Raw genomic sequence first — 25,613 nt, 5'->3', positions numbered from 1 at the left:
TACAGTCTACGATGTAGCCGTACAATCACGGCGTAGCAGTGATTTCGAACGTGACAAATTTAACATTAAATAATTAATTAATTATAAAATTTGAAAACGAATAAAATGCATTGATGAATTACGAGATATTTCATAGATACCAGAATGACTAAAAATTTGAATTTGAGAGGACATTAATGTAAACTTAGGAGCTTTTAGCTCTTTTAAATACTTATGTTTTTTTTTCTACTGTATTTTCGAAAAGTTTTCATTTGAGAAAATCTTTCCGAAATTAAAGTATGATCTTTTATAAATCTCTGCTTACATAATATATAGATTATTACACCTTTTTTCTTATCACAGGGGGCAAACGAGCATGCGTCTCGCCTGATGGTAAGTAATTACCGTCGCCCATAGGCACACGCACCATCAGAGGATGGCTTTTACTCATATTATTTATTGCCGGTGTGTTGTCAACATTTTATGCTTTTTTCTCGAAGGTTTCAATGTCTTTTTTTAATTTTTTTTTATACGACTTAGAATGGCAAACAAGCTGACGGCCCACATAAAGAACGGTCCGAAGCCACCTGCATCCACTGACTCACTGCAATGCATTTCAGGTTATCACTCCTCATGTCCTACAGCCTCAATGGTCGTGTACTGCGCGATGTCAGAGATGTTTCCTTCCACGAACACTCAGGTTGTGGAATGAGCTCCCTGCCAAGGTTTTCCCAAGAGACTACAGCATGGGGTTCTTCAAAAGGGGAGTAAAGGGGTTTCTTTAGGATCGGCAACGCACGCGTAATACCTCTGGTACTGCAGGCGTTCATAGGTTACGGTAACCACTTACCATCAGGTGGGCTTGTTTGCCACCTCAGTGGTATGAAAAAAAATCTAGTGGGGGGTGTCCTACACTAGTTTTGCTCGTACGCAGTCGCCACTCAAGAATCTTTCTTCACCTTACAAAATATATCTATGGTTTTATATAAATAGGATGCCCCATTACATATTAAACTAACCAAATAAACCAGAACCTCATTAGCTTTAACTTCAAATAAATTAACGAAAAACCAACCTTTCTATCGGATCCCGCAAATCTATTTGTCTCTATCCGCGTACGGGGGGTGTGTGAGGCGTTCGAATCTCAGCACGGATTACCCGCCAAATTGGTTTAAGCCGAATCCGGAATCAAGGGACCAGGACGAATCAATCCTGATCGCGGTATATATACATGGACATGAGTAGACACAGATGTAGCAGTTGCATGCACTTTGTATGTTAATTTAGACCTAATAGATAATTACATTTTAATAATTAATTAAATTCCAAAGAAAATTTGAATTTACTATAATTTTTTTTTATGACCTCACTATTAATAATCTTCACTAATATTAAATTATAAATATGAAAGTGAGTTTGTTTGTTAGCTCCTGTACGGGTTAACCATTCACTATGAAATTTAGTAAACACGGATATAAGACGGAGAATGGCAACTGTTTATCCCGGTCACGCGGACGAAGTCGCGGGTATAAGCTAGTACCTCATATTTTGGTTCTAGTGTTTAAATACTCTTTTGCCAATAAAATCGAAATTTTCAATGATAGCTTAATATTTTATTACTTGACTAATATTTCACTTCGAAATTACATATTTATTACTACAGTGACGGAAAAAACTTACTGTTTTCAATACAATACAATACAAAAATAGATTTTTTTCAGTAATCTTTAAAGGAAATTTTCTATTAGTAAAATTAAACGTTCCCCCCCCCCCCCCCTCCAAAAAATAAGGATTGAATTGAGGGGGAAAACAAAACTAGTCTACCATATTTTTCTAAGGATCATCATCATCGAATCAGCCATTGTCTGTTCACTCCGTGCGCCTATACGGGGTCGTCATTCAAGAACCTTTCGGCCCCATCGGTTATTTACAAGTCTCGCATCGTATTCGTAACATACGATCAAAAATTTCAATATATTTTTGTCTTTTTAGATTCCAATTTCTTTGGCCAAAATGTTAAGTTTGGTAGAGCACCCTTTAAAAGGATGCTAATGATTTCGACTTCACCCTGTATACCTATAAAATTACTGATTTTATTACATCTAAAAGCGAAATGGTGTTTTAAGCGCCCACTTTATAGCTGCAGGGACTTACTTCCCCGATTTCGATTTCAATAGATTCTAATAAGATTAGTGTTGTCACACGGGTGTTAGATAAAATAGTTTGTGGTCTATAATTGAGGGTCAGGTCGCACCTACAAGGATCCACTCGCATTACATATTACATACCTTCACATCCACGCAATAGAGTTCACTTTTGTATATAGAAATTCCACCACGGTCATCACTCGCATGACTAGACAATATCGACTTGAAAGGTGATCTTCTAGTTTGTTTTTGCAAAATAGACTTTAGCCGTCTACAAATAAACTCGGTGTTTGTATGTCGTGTGCCGCGGATAGTTTTCTCCGATCGGTGTGTTTACAAATTGGATCTTCGGTGGCTAAATCGGGGTTACCCAGTAATTGAGTCTTATGGGATATTTTGGGTTCGTGTCGGTCAAAGGATTATTGTGATACATCGCTATCTATTGATCGTGGGACGTTTGGATTAGAAACTGTGTGTCATACCCGTGAGGTGGTCGCTTACATGGTTGTATTTATGTGTTACGGTGTTAGTTTATTGAGGTAATTTCGCTTCTAGGAGTTGGGGCACTACATTTTGCGGAAAATCGAGACAAATGCTCCTTTTAGGGATTCGTTGTTCTTTTTCATTGGGCGACGTCAACGCATTCTTATTTTAATAAATATATAATAGAAAAATTACATACATAGTATCCTTCTATTTCCTGCCACTCTCCCAAATCTATTTGGTGTCGGCGTAATGTTTTCTTCTTCCATTCATCTCTATTTGCAGTCGTCTCACTAGTCTTAATAGGTTTATTATAAGAGATTTGACGTGAATAAGGGTTACTTAATAAGGTATAAAGATTTCTTTCACGGACAACAACTCTTTGGAATCAACTTCCAGCAGCAGTATTTCCAAACCGATACGACATCATTAGCTTCAAGGAAAGAGCATATTCCTTTTTAAAAGGTCGGCAGCACACCTGCAATGTCTTTGGTATTGTGGGTGATTATGGGCGGCGGTAGTCACCGTCAGGTGAGCCGCGAGCTCGTTTGCCCCTGTGTTGTAAAAAATATATATATATATTCTCTGTAACATACGTTTTTGCATTTTAATTTTCGAACAGCAAAAGTTATTGCCGACCGATCAAGGGTGAGCGGGGTAACGTGTTCTATTCCCGTGAGCATTCTGTTTGAAGAGGACCGGATACTGTTTGGCGTCCGTCTACGACAATATACCCACGTTTAATTAAGGATTGTTTTGAGGTGTTCTCATTTGCTTATTAGTTCTTCGTATTGAAGTTGGATCGCTTTGAGGGTTGCTCTTGTAAAAGAGATCGGCTTTTATTGATTCAGCAGATAATTTCAATAAGTCTAAAATCAACAGTGATGTTCCTTTCCAGGTGATGAAAGATTTTTGTTGTAGATTTATACGCAACGTATTCTATACATAAGCCTCCCTCTAAGGGGGTTTTACCAGTAGTTGCCATGCTTGGCAGGCATTATTGGTAACCGCAGTTAAGCTTTGGAGATGTTTTAAGAGGGACGCTCCTGCTCATCCATCGTTCTTCCTTAGTTGCCTCTTACGACACCCACGGGAAAGGATGGGATAACCTATTCTATGCCGGGACCGCACGTAAACTTTTGAAATGATCAGTTAGAAACATTAAAAACTGTTTTATTATTTTAATTTGTATTGTTTTACTATATAATTTTATAATGTTGTATTTTATCTATTGTTAAATAATGCATGTAGCTGATTTCTACTTACTTTATATATTATATGCTTATATAGCAAAACTTGGAGATACTGTTTAATTGTTATAATAAATATATTTACTTCACCAATAATAATTAATAATCCACCATAAATACATTTGTATTTGATAAATGCAATAAATTTCCTTAATCTATGATTTATCTTTAAATATTGTTAAAAAAATATTGTATTTCCTTTTTTTTCATATATATATATATGTTTGTAAATTAATATAGCTCCATGTATGAGGTTGTTCATAGAGGACTTATCTTCTTTTACTATCCATTGTTATCTACCTGTGTATAATTACTCTTCTCTATCCAAAGGTTGTTTGGAAGAGATCGCTCTTAGCTATAAAGCCATTTCTTGTTTTCTCAGTGTAATATTTTCTTGTAATTGTTTGTATTTATAATAAGTTTACTATTGTAATCTTATGTGGGAAACAATAAAGAGTATCTATCTATCTACCTATTTATCACAAAATAAGTAAATGAAATTTATTACTTTTTAAATTGACAGACAACTGCAACGTTGTGGCATTCCAACAAGCTAAATTTATGAAGACTCTTTATAATATTATTATAAATATAATAATTTTATAAGCAGCGTATAAAACGTATAATTATGCTTTTACAATTCACCGTTGAAAATCAGTATGTTTGGGAGGTACTTGCAAATCTGTAAGGAAATGCACCGAACGCCCGCACCGACGATAACGGGTTCGCAAAGAAAATATGGCGACAACACGAGTGCTCGTACACACTGCGGGCACACGGAAATTAACTTGGCACGAGGAAAATACTTTTTATAAGCTATTTTTGAAAGGAGAACGTATTAGAATTGTCTGTATTTCTAAATCTTATCTTACTTATATAAAGATGTTCCACAAAAAACAAAAAAAAAAAAAACAATCGTGGTAAACCAATTATTTTGTATTTAAAACTAAACAACTCAAATGAATTTGATAAAATTTCTATGGAACCAATTTGTAAAACATAGATGTAATTTTTAGATAAAAAGAAATATCTTTTATTATTTGTACTTGAGATAAGACTGAAACTAATAAGTTTGAATAATAATCTGAAACGAGGATATCCGCAAAAGAATCAAAGTAACCGACATAGCCCGAAGAATAAGCAAGCTGAAGTGGCAATGGGCTGGTCACGTAGCTCGAACAATCGACAACCAAAGGGAGAGAAAGGTTCTTGAGTGTCGATCCCGTACGAGTAAACGCAGTGTAGGACGACCCGCATTGCAAGGAGTCAGAATTCCTTATGGCAATCTATGGGGGAGGCCTATATCGAACAGTGGACAGATAATGGCTGAAATGATGACTACATTAAGCTAGTTACTACATAAGGATGTACATTTTCGATTGGTTGATTCAGTACTTGTTATGTTAGTTATTAAGAATATACATTTTCGATTGGTTGATTCAGTACTTATTAAGTTAGTTATTAAGCATGTACATTTTCGATTGGTTGATTCAGTGCCTGTAGAACGGTCGGAACTTTTAATAGTACAATCTAAGTCAAGTAACCGACTATCGTGTGTGTGCAGACTCACGAAATCCCCGGTGCAGACGTCGGCAACTGCGAAACATCTTAGCATAATTAGCCGAAAGGGCTGTTTATTGCTAATATTAGTTGTAGGGATTAATACTAGCTGCGTTATGGGCGTTAACAGCTATTATCATAAGTCTGCAGTGCGATTAGTTGCTCAGATTTGAGGCGTAACGACTTTATACAGTGAATGGATTTATTTATGATTTTGTTTTGATTCATTATTATAATATTACTATATTAGTTATAAACTGTCCAATACCGAATATAGGCTTTCCCCATAAGAGAAAAAATAGATAAATTAATTAATTTACCAGTGGGAGACTTTGTATAAAAGTCATCTGCTTGGATATTTCTGTCTCATTCGCGTTTCTACCGTGAAACAGTTGTGTTTGAATGGCAGTGTTTTAGTTTGAAGGGCGGGATATGACAGTGAATTTATAGGGTACAGAGAAATAACACCTGAATCCTCAGGAATGGCAACGCATGGGCGAAACAGTGTACTCTGTCTCATGGTACTGCTCATGTCTATAGGCGACGGTTACCACTGTCCATTAGGTGGGCCGTCTGTTTATTTGCCATTTTAAGTTGCATAAAAAATACAATATGGGATTCATACATAGCAGCCCTTAACTGTCCACTGATGGGATACGACATGGGATATATAGTATGTACTTATTTCCTTTCTCTAAAAAAATATCCAATATTTATGTGTTATTATTTAAATTCAAAAACTTTTCTTTTTCTCCTCATTATATACATTATATAGTTTTGTTAATAGATAGAGAACATAGTAAGTTCCCAACCAACTTTATAGATCCCTAAGTATATTAGTTCGCTATAATAACAGATAAAAATAAAGATAACACCCGTCTCCTGAGATGAGACTGCAATAATTGGTCTTATGCACAAATCCAAAAACATTACGCCACCCCCCGAAGACGGCGGGTAGACGCGGCAAATCTTCGAATTAATTTTACTGCCGAAATATGCAAATGGGAGATATAGCTACCTAATAACATGTACAAAAGAGTGGTGACTGTGGAAACCAAAGCAGTTGGGTACGATAATACGTAGATGGTAGACGGAACGGTCCTAGTGTACTGCCTTTGAATACGGCGCCTCTGAGAGGATTATGTAGTGGTACGAATATTAATGTAAAGTAATTTTAGGCAATGACGTAAATTCCGAGAAGGTTTTGATATTGCTGTGTGTCTTAATATATATATATATATATAAAAGATTATGTCAAAAAGCAATATTCTCAGTTAATACTTAGTTGTATGGCAACTTTCCTTCAGTGAGTATATAATACATATACATAAAGACGTGTGTGTATAAAAAGAAATGTCCATATATACTACATACAAAGATAGATTATCATCTACACTACAGTTCTTGTCAAATTATCAAATCAAACTATAATACTTTCATCTTCTAAAATCTAAATCACTCTTACGGTTATAAAATGACTAAATAAGAAACATCAAATTTTCATATTTATTTAGTTAATAAAGCTATACTAGTTTCTAGTATTTATTCGTTAAGTATATTTTTAATTTAAGGTATTATGATATCGCGATCTCAGATAAATAAAATAATAAGAATTCTCTTATTGATTTTTGTAAGTAAATTAATACTTCGTAAAGTTTTATGGGCTAGGTGCTCTGCATCGATTGTAATCAAAGTAATAATCTTTGACTTAATCGTTACCTCAGGCTAACATTATAGCCGCTTCGAGGAGCTTAATAGGTAACAAAATTTAGCGTGATAGTAGAAAATGCACGATGCTTACGTGTTAGCTTTCTTGGTTAGTTATCAGCTGTATTAGATTTCAGGTGTTTGGTCTCACTGAATAATGTTAACAGTTTTTAAATATAATCTGTAAAGTATATTATTATAATCTATGTTGGAAGAAAGAGCATCTAGTGGGATCATTCATCATCATCATTTCCATCAGACATAGGCCTCCTCGGTAGACTGCCATAAAAAAGGTCCTGAGCCACCTGTATCCACCGATTCTCTGCAATGCGTTTGCCCGTACGGGGTCACCACTCAAGAACCTTTCTTTCTCATCAGTTATCAGTTCTTCAAGCTGTGTGACCAGCCCATTGCCTCTTCAGCTTGCTTATCCTTCGGGCTATGTCGGTTACTTTGGTTCTTTTGCGGATATCCTTGTTTCGAATTCTAAGTCTAGCGGGAAATGACAGTGAAATTACCAGGTATGGAGGATTAACACTTTGAGGTAACGCATGAGATGTCCCAAGTGATACCCATGCGTTACAGTGCATTTTATGGTAAGGTAACTGCCACATATACACACAAACATGAAACGCGTCATGAACATCTCAGAATACGTTATTAACCTATGATATTTCATACATTGCTACACCCGGTGAAGTAAATGTTATGTCTTAATACGTAGTGACTTCAGTCACATATCTCCTTCTAAACCATTTCAACCTTTGCTCCGTAATCGACTTGGAACAAAGATGACCTGGTCCCTCTAGACAAGTGACAAGCGAATTCGTCAATGGAATCGACATCGTTAGCGTATCCGTGAGATAGAATGAGATATCAATGCCAGATGACTCATTCCAACTCACGGAGTCGCTAGCGATGTCGATTCCATCGACGAATTCGCTTGCCACTTGTCTAGAGGGCCTGTATCCCTAGACAAGACGAATCTATCAACAGAATTGTTTCCGTCAGCGTTCGCACGAGAAAGAACGAGACGTTGCTAACGATTTCCACTTATCTATCGGCAAGGTACATAGTCTCACTTACTTGCATAGGACAGTCTGACTACCCGAGTCGAAGAGCCCAGCGCGGCCCCATCGCGAGGGTAGCTCCAGGACGGTGACACCTCGTGATCCCCACACGCATAATCTACTTCCACAGGTACTGCTGATGATGCGCTCTACGGAGAAGGCTGGTGGCGTTAGAAGATGGAGTTTCTGAAAAAAAGAAAATACAAACATAAGCTTTATTTACGGGCTTGTCAGTTTATGACAGGGTAAATGTAATTCTTGAATGTGATCTGGTCGTCCCAAGATCGAATCTTCATCTCTGAATTTTTCACATTCATTTTAGGATTATTAAAAAAAAAAAAACATTATCATATCAGCCGTTAACTGCCTACTGCTGAAAATAGGTCTCCCTCATAAGGGGGGGTTTGCCAGTAATTGCCACGCTTGGCAGGCGGGTTGGCAACCGAAGTTAGGCATTGGTGATATTTCAAAAAGGAAGCTGCTGCCTATCTCTCGACTATGTTTTCTTTGTCGCCTTTACGACTCATACCAAAAAGGGGGGAATGGTCCATTCCAAGCCGGGATCAGACTGTATTAAAAATATATATTGTCGCTTAATTCATAATTCGAAGAGTACGTAGAGCTATCATTTGGTAAGCTACATAAGGACTTTAGCGCCACCTTCAAACAAGTAGTATCGTACTACTATTAAAATCACGAAAGTTTATAAGGATGGATTCACGCAAAAACTAGTGACTGGATTTGAAGAAAATTTGGTACACGGATAGCTTATATGCTAATTTAAAACAGGATACTTTGTACAATAATTCACGTGGGCGAAGAAGCAGGATACAGCTTATTAATATACAAAAAACTGTAACTAGACGATATCTGTACATGGGAGATATTTAAGAAAAATTGAAAAGTGGGATCTTAGCAAAGCCAAAATTAGCAATTTTGTCTGTTTGTCTCTATTTTTTGTTCAAGCATCTGGTAAAAACTACTGTATCAAATTGGAAGCTGTTTTCACAGTTGTATTCCTGAGAAGTAGACCTTCAGAGGTCTTAACTTAAAATCTGGTGTATACTTTATCTTCATACACCATCTACAAGTGCCTACACAATTCACGTAGACAAAGTAGCTGGCAAAAGTCTTGTGAAGAATAAAGGATGTGTGACGTATTACTAGCCATCCTAATACGCCTTTTATATTTTTCCCTTGATTTTACTATTGTCTTATGTTTTACAATTCTGTCATGGATAGTCTGTTTTCCTACAGATGAATATATGACAAAAGAGAACTACAATATCCAGCATTTTAATTTACAACCCGTTTCCTTTAAGATGCTTAATTGCGAAGATATTTGGTCTTTTTTTGGGAGCGTATGTTTGCGCATTCGAATACATTTACTAGGCATACATAATTAGTTTGGGAGTTTGCTGTGTTACCAATTGGGGTACGACTAAAATAAGAGTTAATCCATAACCGGTACACCGATACAACTATCTATCTTGGGGAAAAGCGCGAAATATGATTATGAAACTTTTTTAATCAATAAAACGAGCAAAAAGCCAGGGAGGCGTTCGCTTCCTGGTTTTTTTGCCGTTCTGCCTTATTTCTCATTACGCTGCCGCCTTGCCTCGTTTCCTCTGACGTCATACTTATAATCATTTATCGTTTGATGGCTCGAGCGGTCGGCGCTCGCCTATTTTTAAAGGAAATTGAAAAAGTTGTTATGATCGCGCTGTGTGATCCTGGTTACTGCATCTTTTGTTTTGCAGAGTCGAAGCGTGGAGGGATTTTTTTATTGGTCACTTGTCACAAACTGTCAATGTTTAAATGCTTTGGAAATAATTTGAACGTAACTTGGAATGGTAAATAAGCCAACAACTCATTTCATGGGAGTGGTAACCGTATATAAGTATGAACATAATTGGAAAATAGAAGTGCTGTAAAACCTCAAATCAAATTATAACGACTTGATTATGACTTACAGATCGATTTCATAGAAATTTTATCGAAATCTGTTGAGTAAATTAGTTTCTAAATCAAAATAACTGGTTTTGTCACATTTGAAGTTATTTATTTTTGGGACACAATCTTTAATTATTTGTGAAGCACACTTAATTATTTTCTAAACAAGATGTTATTTTGCAAAAGTGCCATAACACCGATTAGTTGATAAAAAATATTTTGTTTAATTCCGCTACCATTAGTATGTGTGCGACTGCCAACACTCGAAGATTGCCTACTATTATTACCAGTCAGTTCTAAGACCTAGCAACATTACCTATTTGGCTATCAAGATAGTGAGGGGACTCTTTCTCTCTCTTTTTGTCATTTTTTGATCCGCATTTTACTTTGGCCGTATAGTCCCTGCATAGAATAGGCCACCCCTTCCTTTCTCGTGGGTGTCGTAAGAACAGACTAAGGGAGGGCAAAGGATGGGCAGCAGCGTTTCTCTTAAATACCTCTTAAGCCTGACTGCGGTTGCCAATCCGTTGCCAAGCGTGGTAACTACTGGGTACCCCCAAGAGGGAGGCTTACCTTCAGCAATGGACGATTAGGGGCCGATATGATGATGATGCAATGATGATTTACTTTGGGAAAATGTTCATTTTACACTCCATTAAGATTATACATATTTTGATTTCTCTTTTTGATTCTCTGTATGGACTTGTATGATCGAACTAGCATGTACCATCTTATTGTGTACATTGTTGTGTGGGGAGAAACTTTGTATTCAGATATCGCTCGATGATATTTCCACTACATTACACTGAACCTAACGGTCCCCTCGTAACTCATGGTATGAACACTACAACTACCTATTGTGCTATGTTTGTATAAAATGTATTACTATTTTAAAGCAATAGAGATAGGAATTATAAGACACTAGCTTTTACCTGTAACTCCGTTCGCGTGATCAGTGTATATTTTTTCTATGCAACTTAGAATAGCAAATAAGCTGACGGCCCACCTGATTGAAAGTGGTAACCGGCGCCTATAGACATGAGCAGTACTATGGACATAACAGAGTATACTGTTTCGTCCATGATATCTCAGCATTGCCATTCCTGAGGACTCTGGTGTTATTCCTCTGTACCCTGTAAATTCACTGCCATATCCTACCCTTGTTCATTAAATGGGATAAAAAGCCTATGAAGATGGGCATCTTCATCCCACATAGCACGCGTATACCAAATTTCATCATACTTGTTATAGCAGTTAAGATGTAACAAACAAACTCACTTTCACATTTATAATATTAATAAGGATACGTAAAATTTCTAGGTTTTACACGTTGTTTGTTTTGTTAGTAAAATCATCATTATCATCATTTCAGCCGTTAACTGTTCACTGCTGAACATAAGCCTTCCTCACAAGGGAAGTTTTGCCAGTAGTGACTACGCTTGGCAAGGGGTTCGGTAACCGTAGTTAAGCTTTTAGAGATGTTTGATTAAAATCGTAAACATCATATAACGGAAATTTTCCACTGAAGATTTTCCAATAGAAGCGTAGGTCGAAAAACGACAAAAATACAATACTAATAATAATTTGAAATCTGGGTGACATAAGTGACACAGAGATACCCAGCCGAACTAGGACACTCTATTAGCTTTGATTTTTCTATGTTAACATGGCATGTCTAAATAGATAGATACTCTTTATTGTTTCCTTCAAAAGATTACAATAGTAAACTTAATATAAATAAATATACACACCTATACAGTTCGAGCACATCAATAAATAGTATATTTTTAAAGTGCGCAATTACACGTAAATAAACGTAACTTTATTGGCATCCAAAAACTTCCCAAATTACCCCAACATTCCTGAACAGTACCAGAAACAATACATTTAAACAAACAGCCGGCCCAACGGAGGGTGGTGCATTAGCGAGTGATTATCGGAAAGAATCAAAGTGCGTTAACCCTACCGAGCTCGGGCCGCGGTCGGCGTGACCCCCGCGGCACTGGATCGCGGGGTGCCAGTATGGGAAAGACGTATTTGGCATTGTGTTGGACAGTTTATACTTGGCAGGACAAACGATGGATAATATTTGTGGGGAATTAATAAATTTAAGATACGGATGTTTACTTGTCTATTTAGAATGATGAGTATGATTCCTTTGAGGTAGGATAATTATTTTAACCGACTTTAAAAGAAGGAGCTTTTCAATTCGGTTGTACTTTTTTATGTTTAACTTTTATACCTCATAACTCCGTCAGTTGTAAATCAATTTAGAAAATTCTTTTTTTATCTGAAAAAATATACTTGGAGATTGGACTCATAGACATTTTATCAAAATTGGTTCGACAGTTTAGTTTTCCACAATAAATTTATTGTGGAAAACTAAACTGTCGAACCAATCATTATTCTCAAAATGACGCTTTCTTTTATGCCACGAAGGTGGCAGACAAGTGTACAACCCGTCTCTTGGTTAATGGCCACTGTATCCTATGGACGTCTGCAACACGAGTTGTGTCTAATAATACCTCTTGTACTGTGTCATCATCATCATTTCAGCCGTTATTCGTCCATTGCTGGATCGGGATCCTCCCCCATACACTGCCATAACGAACGGTCCTGAGCCACCTGCATCCACTGCCTCCCTGCAATACATTTCAAGTCGTCACTCCATCTAGTGGGGGTCGTCCTACACTGCGTTTACCCGTACGCGGTCGCCACTCAAGAACCTTTCTTCCCCATCGATTGTCGGTTGTTCGAGCTATTTGACCAGCACATTGCCACTTCAGCTTGCTTATTCTTCGGGCTATGTCGGTTATTCTCATACTATGTATACGGGTATAATGAGTGACAATGGAATGGCAACCCCATCCCCGCTATCGGTATACACCAGCGGTGCTCCAGTGAAGGATGATAGGTGAGGATGAAGTAGGTCAGTTAGGCCATCGTGACGAATTCAACAAGAATTGTTCACGATGGTTTTCAGGGGGAACCACGTGGAGGTCGACCTATTAGGGCATATTGCTAGCAACGGGGCTGTCAAACTCCATTGCTAACAAGCACTCTCTCCCCTGTATACGAGTATATAGGATCATCTTGCAATGCGGCGGTGTCGCTTGCAGTGGCGACGCACAGTGGACGCTAACCGGCCCGCTGCGGTCACCGCGGGGCGGACATAAATTCGAGCGACGAAAACCTCCGACAGCTCCGAACCGTAGCCTATGCGAGGCGATAATGGTTTTGAATTTCACGGTTCAACCATTTGTTATTTTGTAATTCTATTTTTTTTATTTGTTTTTTTTTTTTAAATAAATCTCAATGTGTTTAGAAAAACAATGACACGGTTCATGAATAAGAAATTTATTTATTTATTTATAAAAGACACACAACAATATGCTCACAACAATCAAGCAGACAATGCACAATGTTATAAGTAAGTAAAAGTGGAAACTACTATTAAAAAATGCTTAAATCTAAGTTTACTTGAACAAAAACGTCTTACTCCTCACTACCAAGCTTAAGGCCATATGAACACATCAATTAAAGGTGTATACAGCTGTCACAGATACGCGTCAATGTACACTAAGTAACAATGATACAATTATCAAACAATTATAAAATCATTAACCTATCATTAATCATGGGGAGTGCTCTGAAGAATTGTTCGGATTGATACCTGCTGCTGATTTTTACCACCGTACAACCCGTCACAAACTAAAATTTCATCCCAACCATCTGGACGAGTGGCGGTCCTCCACCGTGCATTTTTCAAGGCATTTTCTCCCACGCACAACCACTCTTTGGACTCAACTTCCAGCAGCAGTATTTCCTAACCGATACGACAACATAACCTTCAAGAAAAGAGCATATTCCTTTTTAAAAGGCCGGCAGTTCACCTGCAATGCCGTTGGTGTTGTGGGTGACAATGGGCGGCGGTAGTCACTGACCATCAGGTGAGGCGCATACTCATTTGCCCCTTGTGTTGTAAAAAAAAAAATGTATAGAGGAGACGATTACTTGACTTTAGGTCAAGTGGGCGGTGGCCAATCTCTTTGCCAGGGGAAGGGATTGTTAGTAATGCAGACTACCAGTCCCATTGCTAGCAATATACCCTACCAGGTTGATCTCCACGTGGTCTCCCTGGAAACTATCATATTAAATTTCAGATGTATACATCACGATGGAGTAACTGACCTGCCTTTTTATTCTCACCTGTCATCCTTGACTATCATTAGAAAACAATATATAATTATGATAATTAGTAATGAACATACATCATTAAATAATTTCGTTACAACATATAATATGTAGTAGTTTGTCAGATTATGGATAACGGATATATAGATTGTAAATCGATTGATATTCCCACAAATGATCGTAAATAATGGTCCAATAACAGGGCTAATTGTAGAAATTATCAAACTAGATAGATAATTTATTTACATTACTTACGACACACAAATTACAATAAAAAAAAACATACACATAATACACAGTAAACGAGATAAAAGAATGAAAATAAAAACTAGCACGAAACAGTTTAAGTCAGTTATTTATTATCCATGCGATATGAAAATTTTGAGTTTACCTATCAATTCCTCTAATTTGCTATATCCTACTCAAATCGAATCATACCATTAAAAAGAAGTTGACGGCATGTCTTTAAGACTATGATCTTAAATTTGTATTATATTTTATTTTAATGTAGCACATATAACAAAATAAATAATAATATTTAGACAAAATATTTAAATTTTGAGAGCTGGAAAAAGTAATAATTAATACACAGCTATATGTAAGAACTCTTTTTACTGATTTTAACAATTTAAATTAAGAATTGATATTAATTTAAATTAAGAATTGATGTTAATTTAAATTAAGAATTGATGTTACTTTAAATTAAGAATTAATATTAATGTAAATTAAGAACTGATATTAATTTAAGATATTTTTTTTTAAAAAAATGGAAAGCGTCACACGTGATACCTAAATATGATAACCAAATTACGCGATAGCCCATAAAACGATAATAAATTAAAAATGCAAATTTAGCACCGAAAGTACAATAAAAATAAGGGCAGCGGGATTAGCGTGGCTGATATTAAAATTCGAGATACACACATGGCTAAGCTGTACACAATTAAACCAAGGTGGGTCCTTGCAAGGGGGCGGGCGGTCGTAGGGTTATTTTTCCATATTTAATAAAATAATATAAAAATTAAAATATTCCGCCCGCGTTCGTTCGTGTATCGCGATCGGTGCCGGGGACAGATTTTTTTTCGCCATTTTGTTTTACGTGACCAGAGAAGCAGTTTGCAAAGATTACACTTGGGTGCATGTATTCAAATAATTGTTTGGATTTATTTTTATTTTTTAAATCCATCCACGTCCGGAATTTTAAGCGCGCCGTTAGATAAAAGATTTTTGGTTTTTATAACTAGCATTTACACGCGATTTCGTCCGCGTGACCGGGATATGTTTAATGACCGTGATAAAAAAGTGGCCTATATTTTTCTTACACTGATACGTGTATAATAAATTTCATATTGATTTGTTAAGCCGTTAAGACGCTCGCTATAAGGTAATAATAATAAAAAAAAAATTACATTTATAATATTAGTGAGGATTCGTAATGATCTCTTGTTTGGTCGAATCGCAGATAATATAACAAATAGGTCGAATAATACAGCATACGAAGAGAGTGGACAAAAAAATCATGTTTACCACATTTACAGCTCTCAATTAGTTCATTTCTAAATAAGAATTTTGGTAATTTTAAAGATAAAGGATCAACTTCTTTAAAATTGTTTCGACTTCATCCAGAAGTTCATGTTTGTGTTAATGTTTCTCCTCTGAAACATTTGTAGGAAACGACAAACATAGTGAAATCATACAATTCTCGTTATACACGAAGTCAAGTAGATATGTAGACATTGTAATCGATCAAAAATTAGTAAAGATTAGTGCATACCTTAAACAAACAACATACCTTTAACAAAACACAAACAATTTGAGTACATTTTACTTTTTAAACTTGGTTTGTTACTATAATTTTGTTTTAATAAGTACTAACAGTAATTACATAAAACTCCCTAAGTTACTATATTTAAAATGAAATTAGAAGAATGAATACGCGTGCTTAAATATAGTTCAGCTATTCAACAACAGATGGCGCTACTTGTCGCCACCGAGCGAACATTTTTCACACTACCGTACCCACCCCACTTGTGCGTATTGGCCATTAAAATGAAATTAATATTTTTCTCTTGCAATCGAAGCACGTATTTACGGTTATAAATTGACTTTTTATTGCGCTTTAAAAATTCTCCAATAGCTTTTCCGTGAAAGGGACGTAGGGAAATTACTTGGAGTTTAATACGGTTTCCTCGATGGTGAACGCATTTGTATAAGAAAATTGCTTTATTCATATTTAATACATTTCCATTTTTTGTGATATCGCTATCCAATTCCTAGAAGTAACAAATAAAGATATAATTATAGTATATTGTGATGTCATATTGCATGGGATGAAATGAGCCTCCCATAATAATACGTGTCCAGCTGTCAAGATAGTAGTTGTGGCTTTACATTTTTCGATTCAATATTTATTATTGATTAGCTGTTGCCCGCGACTTCGTTCGCGTTTCCGTTGTTTTTCATAAAATAAGTAGCCTATGTCCTTCCTCACGGTTCAGTGGTTTTGAAGTAACAGACACATTTCCCTTCACTGCTCTGCTCCTATTGATCGTAGCGTGATGAAAAGTATACTATAACCTGGCCAGGAGTATGAAGAATAATTGTACCAAGTTTCGTTAAAATCCGTCGAGTAGTTTTTGTTTCTATAACGAACATACAGACAGAGAGACAAAAATTTTACTGATTGCATTTTTGGCATCAGTATCGATCACAAATCACCCCCTGATAGTTATTTTGGAAATATATTTCATGTACAGAAATGACCTCTCTACAGACTTATTATAAATATAGATACACAACATTAGCATACAATGGCCTCGAATCTGAGGCGTTATTTTTCTAAACTTACTCCTTAATCTAACATTTATATTTGATAGTTACGTGAAATAACTATTTTATGATCCATCATAAAGTAAATAGATTAGTTATATAGTATATTAGCAATTTATAATAGCCGTGTGGTCCCAGCATAGAATGGACCATCTCTTCTTTTCCTGTAGCTGTCAGTGGCTGTCATAAGAGACGATTAAGGAAATTTAATGGACTAGGGAGAGACATCAGTGTCTCTCTTAAAACATTACTAAAGCCTAACCGCCTGCCAAGTGTGGCAACTATAAAGGAAACCCTCCTTATGGGATAGGGCTATGTTCAGCACTGGACAGTTAAGGACTATAATAATAAAAATAAAAAAAAAACGCGTAAACTCTGAAAACATTATACACCTATTTGGAGCAATCGCGTAAAAACTCGTCGCGAGCAAAGTCGCGGCGGTATTTAAACCACAACACTTAGATTATGTACGAAAAAGTTCCCAAGTCATTATCGCAATGCCATCTCGGCCAAGTTCCACCGACCACCTGTCCGCGAAACGCGTACACGACATCGAACCGCTGATAGTTAGACCAACTCCACCCATAAATCACCAACTCGGGCACAACGTACTCTCTCCTGGGCCATTAGCATTTTTTATGCATAGAAATCGATCCGGCAACCGTCTAATGCCTCCCGCGATACATTAATATCTTACTTTTTATGACTCTTCTGTAACAATCCGTCTGGGCACGGGCGACGGAAGCGCCGGCGATGCGATTTTGCGGAATCGAATTCTGTGCCGTTGGGTTACAGTTGAACCCCGCTCGCGTTCGCAGGGTTAGGAAGTGGGCCGGTACGTTCCACGACTTGATAATAGGTGGCGTTGGCGATTTTCTTAACGCTCCCATTTTTCTTTCACGGGCACTTTGAGATTAAAAGTTTGGAAAATGAAATGAAGTTCCGCGATGGCTGTTCTGTTAGCGCGAATCTGCGTATCGGAGTATTGGGGGATTATTAAAAACTTGCGGAGCACGAAATATATTACCGTGCCTACCTATCCTACAATTTGGATGATTTGCATTTATTTCTTTTGAGACAACATAATATCTAGGAATGTTTCATTGCCGTCTTGCCATGGTAACAAAGTGATTCAGTACCTAAAGTGATAATTGCAACTTGTGATTAGGATTATGAACAGATATTTCTTTTAATATACTTTTTAGGCTCCAATTAAGATATCCTACATTATGAGAAACTAAAAAAGAACATGTGGAGGGCACAATACAAGTGAAATCCTTATCATTTACTTAAAGCAACGTACCATCTAATAAAGCATGGAGATCAACAAGCTATGATCTTAAACACAGACTTAGATTAAGAAATGATATAAATCAGGGGTGTTCGGCTTGACTAGATCCAAGTGCTACTTGTTACTGATGAAACCCTGTGCAATCTACCAATTACATACATCTTGAAATCTCGAATGAAACAACATAGTTTAGTACGCAATTGTGTAGTATTGTGGTAGTTTTTATTTTATTAAGAGGGAAAACATAAAACTGAAATATATTCTTAGTAACTATTTATTTAAATCAGTGTGGGTACTGCAACCTAGCAGAACTACCTACCTACTGCTCTGAGCATCTTCCGCTAGATTAGCAAAATATTATATTTTTGCCTTGCCACCATTGACTGGACTAACAGTTGCGATCAACCGGTTGAAAATCTCTGGTATACATTAACGTTCCTATTCATTAAAACATGAAATCTTTTATAAACCTATTTTAGCTATTGAAGTGTTTTGCCCTTTTCTTTTGCTCCAATTTCTCAATTTGAATGACACTTATAAAACACTGTAATAGTTAAAATAAATTTGTGGCAGGTTTTAGCTTTTATGAATAAAGGGGATAAGTGATATCATTAAAATCAGCACATACACGTTATCGTGCACACTATATGGTATTTTATAAGTGCACACTTCCCGATTGTGCCAGAAGGGCGGTCTACTTAGCGATATAATTCAGATTATACGATATATCCTGTATGCTACGCTGGCGTCCGGCCAGCCTCTTATCGGTGTGCGCGCCACGCGAAAATATTACGACCAATGCTTACTTAACTTTGGATTAACTCGGTCCAATGTCAAGATATGGAAGAATCGAAGTTACCGTGTTTATTAAGTGCGCGCCAAATGTATGCATATATTATATACCATACGGAGATATTATTTGATGACATCTGAAACATAATTTATTATTATTGTTACACTGCCCGCTGGTAATTAATGCTCCTTTCCACTCAGGGTTTGCTGGAGGAGAACTCTTACAGAGTTAAGCTCGCCTGTTGTACATCTTTATTTTATATATATTATATGTATTAAATAAAGATATTATTTAATACATATAATATATATTATAGCAGTATTTCCGAACCGATATGACAACATAACCTTCAAGAAAAGAGTATATTCCTTTTTAAAAGGCCGGCAGCACACCTGCAATGCCGCTGATGTTGTAAGTGATCATGGGCAGCGGTAGTCATTACCATCAGGTGAGCCGCATGCTTGTTTGCCCCCTACGTTGTAAAAAAAATGTTTGTAATTTTTTGTGTACAACAAAGAATAAATAAATAAATATATTAAGGAAATATTTGTAATGTGTTCAATATTTGCTGTAACGGAACGTATAATGAACGAGAATGAATGATTGTGCACGAGTGAGTAGGATTGACAGATTGAGAAAAAAATTGGATTCATTCTTGCTAAGGTATTTTTTACAAATGTGTAACGATATAGTAATTTTGAATTATTATAATTTTAAGAAAACTTTTAAATACTTACATAGTAATACGGAGCAATCAATTTTCATTTTAAACACTTGATCTTGATTATATAGGATACCACTGACAGTTGATTTTCATTGTAAACATGAATAAGCGTTTATAATACAATTTCTTGTTTACAACAGACTGTGTGTTTATATAATTTACATACAAAATTTACATAAAGAATTAAAGAGTTTATTTAAAATCAAGAATAACAGCACCAATTTGGTTCGCAAATAACTGCATTAGTTAAAACTCGCAGATATTTGCGCTCATTTACAAACTACAAATTGCTTGATGCGAATGAAAATTTTATATGTAAACGGGCATTGATTTTAAAAATAATTGTGAATAATGGTTTATAATTTTATTGGGGATGTAATTGCGTAATTTTACTAGAGGGAGACTGTACAAAAGACATTTGTTTAGGTACCTCTGTTCCATTCGTATTTTTACCATGAAGCAGTTGTGTATACATAGCTGTGTTTCGGTTTGAAGAGTGGGATATGGCGTGAATTTACTGGGTACAGAAGAATAACACCTGAGTCCTCAGGAATGGCAACGCATGGGAGGTATCATGGGTGAAACAGTATACTTTGTTATGTCCATTAATCATCAAATGTATAAAAATGTAATGTCTCCCAATCGAATTTTTTACTCAGAAATAACGTCAGAAAAACATGATCACTATGTATAAAAGTCATCGCTTAAACATGCTAAAATATTTATATATTCATTTATGTGGAAAATGACGGCCGATAAATTAAGTAGTTGGGCGTTATGCCAGAGATTTCGATATCGTTGTTAGTAGAAGCGGTAGATATAAGAGGAAGTATGTAATGAGTGGGAGGATAGGCTGTTATCGTTAAGTCTTTTTAAGTGACTTCCAAAATCACTTGTTCTCAATTTGCCCAATTTTTTTTTGAGACTATAATTTTTATGCGAATTAGAATGGCAAACAAACTAGCGACCTACCTGATGGCAAGTTGTAACCGTCGCCTATAGATATCAACAGCAGCATGGACATCAGAAAATCTATTTTTGATAGTATTATGTGGGGTGATGACGAGGATTCACATTTTTTTTTATACAACTTAGAATGACAAACAAGCTGACGGCCTTTCTGATGGAAAGCGGACCGTCGCCTATAGACATGAGCAGTACTATGGACATAACAAAGTATACTGTTTGGCCCATAATAACCCCCTTGCGTCGCCATTCCTGAGGACTCACGTGTTATTCCTCTGTACCCTGTAAATTCACGCCATATCCTACCCTTCAAACCGAAACACAGCCATGCAAACACAACTGCTTCACACATCCGCAATATATATATATATATATATATATATATATATATATATATATATATATATATATATCACCTCATAACTGTAAGTGCGCCACCTACCCTTAGTTTTTCTTTCTTTTCTCAATGTCCTCTACCCAAAGCTTGTCTGGAAGAGATTGCTTAGCGATAAGGCCGCCTTTGGTATCATTTCTTATTACAGTTAAATGTATTTACTATTTTATAAATGGTGCAATAAAGTGTAAATAATATTATAATAATTTTCAAAACTCGCACTTTGTCTTGTACATAACACTGAACAATCGATAACACATTTATCTTGTTAAAAAAACAAATATACAAGTAAATACTTGGATTGCGGAAAACAAGTAAATTGAAGTCATTAAGGGCAAGAATTAGATTGGGCGAGCGTCACGACTTCACAGGGAACATAATATTTTGGAATAATAAAAAAAAAAGAGAATACAAACCAGTCACATTATCGCGTCGGGCATCTTTCCATTTTCACAAATTACCGAGAGGCCATCGCTAAATGACGTCACGTATTTAATTACGACGCCTACGGAACCTCAAAGTGTCGCTTTAGAATTGAAAGCTAACATTTACGAATACACGGACATGGAGAATGGGGAATAGAAATTATGTCTTACCATCACTACATAGTATAAAACAAAGTCGCTGTCGCTGTCTGTCCGTCCCTATGTATGCTTGAATCTTTAAAACTACACAACGGATTTTGAAGTGGTTTCTTTTAATAGATAGAGTGATTCAAGAGGAAGGTTTATATGTATAATACATGCATAGTATAGTAGAGAAACACAATAACGCAGGCGAGGTTACCATTCCATCTTCACTCATAAGAATGCCTATGCCTATATGGCCTAATACCTTAATGGCTTCATTCTCATTTATCATTTTCACCCATCAAAAAAAAAATACCTTAATGGCTCTAAGAAACAAGCACTCATTTTTATATTGATTATATTAGTAAGGAATGTACATAGAAGAACTGTCCATGGGAGATATAAAAGAAAAAATAATATGAGGGGTATGTAGATAAGGTCGTAGACGATGAAACATATATGACTATCTATCGGCTAGGATATATCTTACTGTCATATCAGGCGTTAACTGTCCACTATTGGCCAAAGTCCTCCCTTTGGGAGTCAGCAGCGTCACTAAAACCTTACTACGGTTACTAACCCACCTGTCAAGCATGGTAACCACTGGCAAAATCCTCCTAATAATAAACTGCTATAAGAAACAGCCCCGTTCTTTATGACTATCTATGGTTGACGCTTATATTCCGTAGTGGACATATAACGGCTGAAATTATGAGAAAATGAATGAATCAAAAAACAAAAGTTCGCCATCCCCGAGGTCCGTGTGTACCACCACAGCCGGGGGTCAATCGAGTCGCCACTCTAATGTTTACTGATAAAAAGAAAACCAATTTGTGTTCCCGCCCGTGCCGCCCCCGCTACAAAGGAGCGCTATCTAGCGATAAATTATCGAAATTATTGCATTAAAAATTCCATCTAGTAAGTCAAAGCGAGCCATTATGGCCGCCTCGCGACATTGTTCGCCACAAGAACGTCGGGTGCACCGGCGTACACCGGGTCGTTGCGACCTTTTGACGCCACGCGCCCAATTTTTCTCGGTAAATGTTATGGGAAACCGTTTTTCTCCCGGAATCTCCGCTCGGCGAGGTGCGGTGATATATTTAGATATTCACTTTGGCAACTTTCGAAAGTTTACGTTAAAATCTAGTTTTTTTTACGATGAAAACAGTTCACCACGAAATATTTACAGTACAGTATTAGGTATTTATTAACGAAACTTGCCATATAGTCCCGGCATAGAATAGGCCATCCCTTGCTTTCCCTTGGGTGTCGTGAGAAACGACTAAGGGAACTTATTGGTAGATGGATCGGCAGCAGTGGCAATAGTCTGGTCACATAGTTCTAAGAACCGATAAACGATAGGGAAAAAAAGGTTTTTGAGTGGCGACTGCGTAGGGTCAAACGTCTAATTACGACGACCTCCCACTAGATGGTGAGATGACCTAACCTACCCTACCTTTACAGATTATATTTAAAAACTGTTAACATTATTCAGTGAGACCAAACACCTGAAACCTAATACAGCTGATAACTACCTCCATATCCCCAACCTCCATAAGGGAGGCCTATGTCCAGCAGTGAACGAATAATGGCTGGTGGGGTTTATAGTACAAATCTAGGTGTGACAGGGATAACGAAAAGGATGTAAGGACTCACCGTCTTGTCGTGGGCTATCATATGATGTCCTGTGCGGGCGCCTTGATTCCTTCCGTCACTTTATCACTAATGACACAAGTCTGCGCGTTCACCGCAAAAAAGACACCGTTTGTCGTATCTCCACACTTTCAGGGCACTTCCCTCGATAATAAGTCGAGTCTGGGGATTCTTGGCGTCGATATATCTAGCGACGTCCAGTTTTGCGGTCATCTGGAGGAAAAAGCTAAGATAGCTTCCAAAAAGTTAGGGGTGCTCAATAGGGTGAGACGGTATTTCAACTGCTTAGAGATGTTGCATTTCTGTGCATCTTCTACCGAATTTATCATGGAGAGTGCTCTGAAGAATTCTGGTCCTCCACCGTGCGTTTTTCAAGGCACTTTCTCCCACGCACAACCACTCTTTGGAATCAACTTCCAGCAGCAGTATTTCCGAACCGATACGACAACATAACCTTCAAGAGAAGAGCATATTTCTTTTTAAAAGGCCAGCAGCACACCTGCAATGCCGTTGGTGTTGTGGGTGATCATGGGCGGCGGTAGTCACTTACCATCAGGTGAGCCGCATGCTCGTTTGCCCCCTGTGTTGTAAAAAAAAAATGTACACAACACAATATTGTCTACAAACACAGCACTTCAAATTATGAACGCGGTAACCACTTTTACAGTACAACAATGTTATGAATATTTTTTATATGTATATAGTTGCTCGTTGATTGCGGAGGTCACATTGACGGTTAAGATTGAAGACAGCTCTGAAGTTTCTTATAATCTTCCGGCATCCTCATTGGTTCTTGTAACTCGGAGGTAAAGACGATGACGGTGTTTGGATAGGATAGGATCAAGGGGAATGAATTTAGCACTAGGTACCGATTATTATTATGATTATTGAACTAGCATATAAATCATTATTAATAAGAATAAATTTATGATAATATTATTTAAAACATATAAAATTAAGGAAACGCGCGAACAATGGCTGAAATGATGGTGATGATGAAGATGACGATGATACATAGATGACGTCACACCTGTCCTTCACTGATAGCTAATTTACTTTAAAGCATTTCAATATGTATTATAAAAAAAAACTATCATCGACTTAATATAAACTACGGTTTATTATTATTCCTGGCGCGTGGGCTTTTGTCTAGATCTAGACTAGACACGTTAGTTAATATGAAAATTAGTATGAGCTACAGGAAATTGGCTACTACACCTAGGTTCCGTGTGCTGTGTAACATGTAGGTTGATTTACCCGCTTTAATATGAACATAGAATCAGATTATATATATATATATATATATATATATCAATTGTTAAACTTGACGTCCGTGTGTACATGTAGATTGTGATCTTTAGTAATTACAGAGTAATTATGTATATAAATAATTCTTACTCTATCATTATCATTATCATATCAGCCGTTTACTATCCATTGCTGAACATAAACCTAAAAAAAGGGGGGGGGGAGGGAAGGATGCCAGTATTTGCCACGTTTGGCAGGCGAGTTGGCAACTACAATTAGGCTTTGGTGATATCCCTCAACTTTATTGCTCATGACTCGATTTTTACTCTATAGTATCTCAAAAACTCGGAGTCAGACGTCTTTTGTATAAAATATTTTATATACATAGTTTATTTTTAAGCAACTTACAAGCCACCTGATGGAAAGCGGTAAACGTCGCCTATAAACATGAGCTGTGCCATGGACATGACAGAGTATACTGTTTCGCTCATGATACCACCCATGCGTTGCCATTCTCGAGGACTCTAGTGTTATTCCTCTGTACTCTGTAAATTCACTGCCATATTCCACCATTCAAACCGAAACACAGCCATGCAAACACAACTGCTTCACGGTAGAAACACGAATGGGATAGAGATGACCAAGCAAACGACTTTTGTACAAAGTCTCCCTTTGGTTTTTAGAAACTCATTGTTTTTATGACATCACTATTAATATTCCTTACTATTAACATTAATGTAAAGGTTAGTTTGTTGGTTTATTATTTTATAGAGCTTTAACGTCTTAATCATTATGAAATTTGG

General features: G+C 36.7%; 1 protein-coding gene across 1 annotated transcript in view; it reads right to left on the bottom strand.

Moving 5' to 3' along the window:
- The window catches only part of LOC113520121 (nucleoporin 88), a 160,901-nt gene that overhangs the window by 57,907 nt on the left and 77,381 nt on the right, over positions 1–25,613 (bottom strand). Inside the window, exon 2 of the mRNA XM_052895876.1 lies at positions 8,213–8,382. Within this exon, the coding sequence (XP_052751836.1) occupies positions 8,213–8,382 (170 nt within the window). The remainder of the gene's footprint in view (positions 1–8,212; positions 8,383–25,613) is intronic.

This window comes from Galleria mellonella, unplaced genomic scaffold, assembly GCF_026898425.1.
Source record: "Galleria mellonella isolate WM207_F2 unplaced genomic scaffold, CSIRO_AGI_GalMel_v1 utg312, whole genome shotgun sequence".
NCBI classification, from domain to species: domain Eukaryota; kingdom Metazoa; phylum Arthropoda; class Insecta; order Lepidoptera; family Pyralidae; genus Galleria; species Galleria mellonella.
Note: the sequence above shows the minus strand (reverse complement) of the source record. Positions and strands in the feature narration are given on the sequence as shown.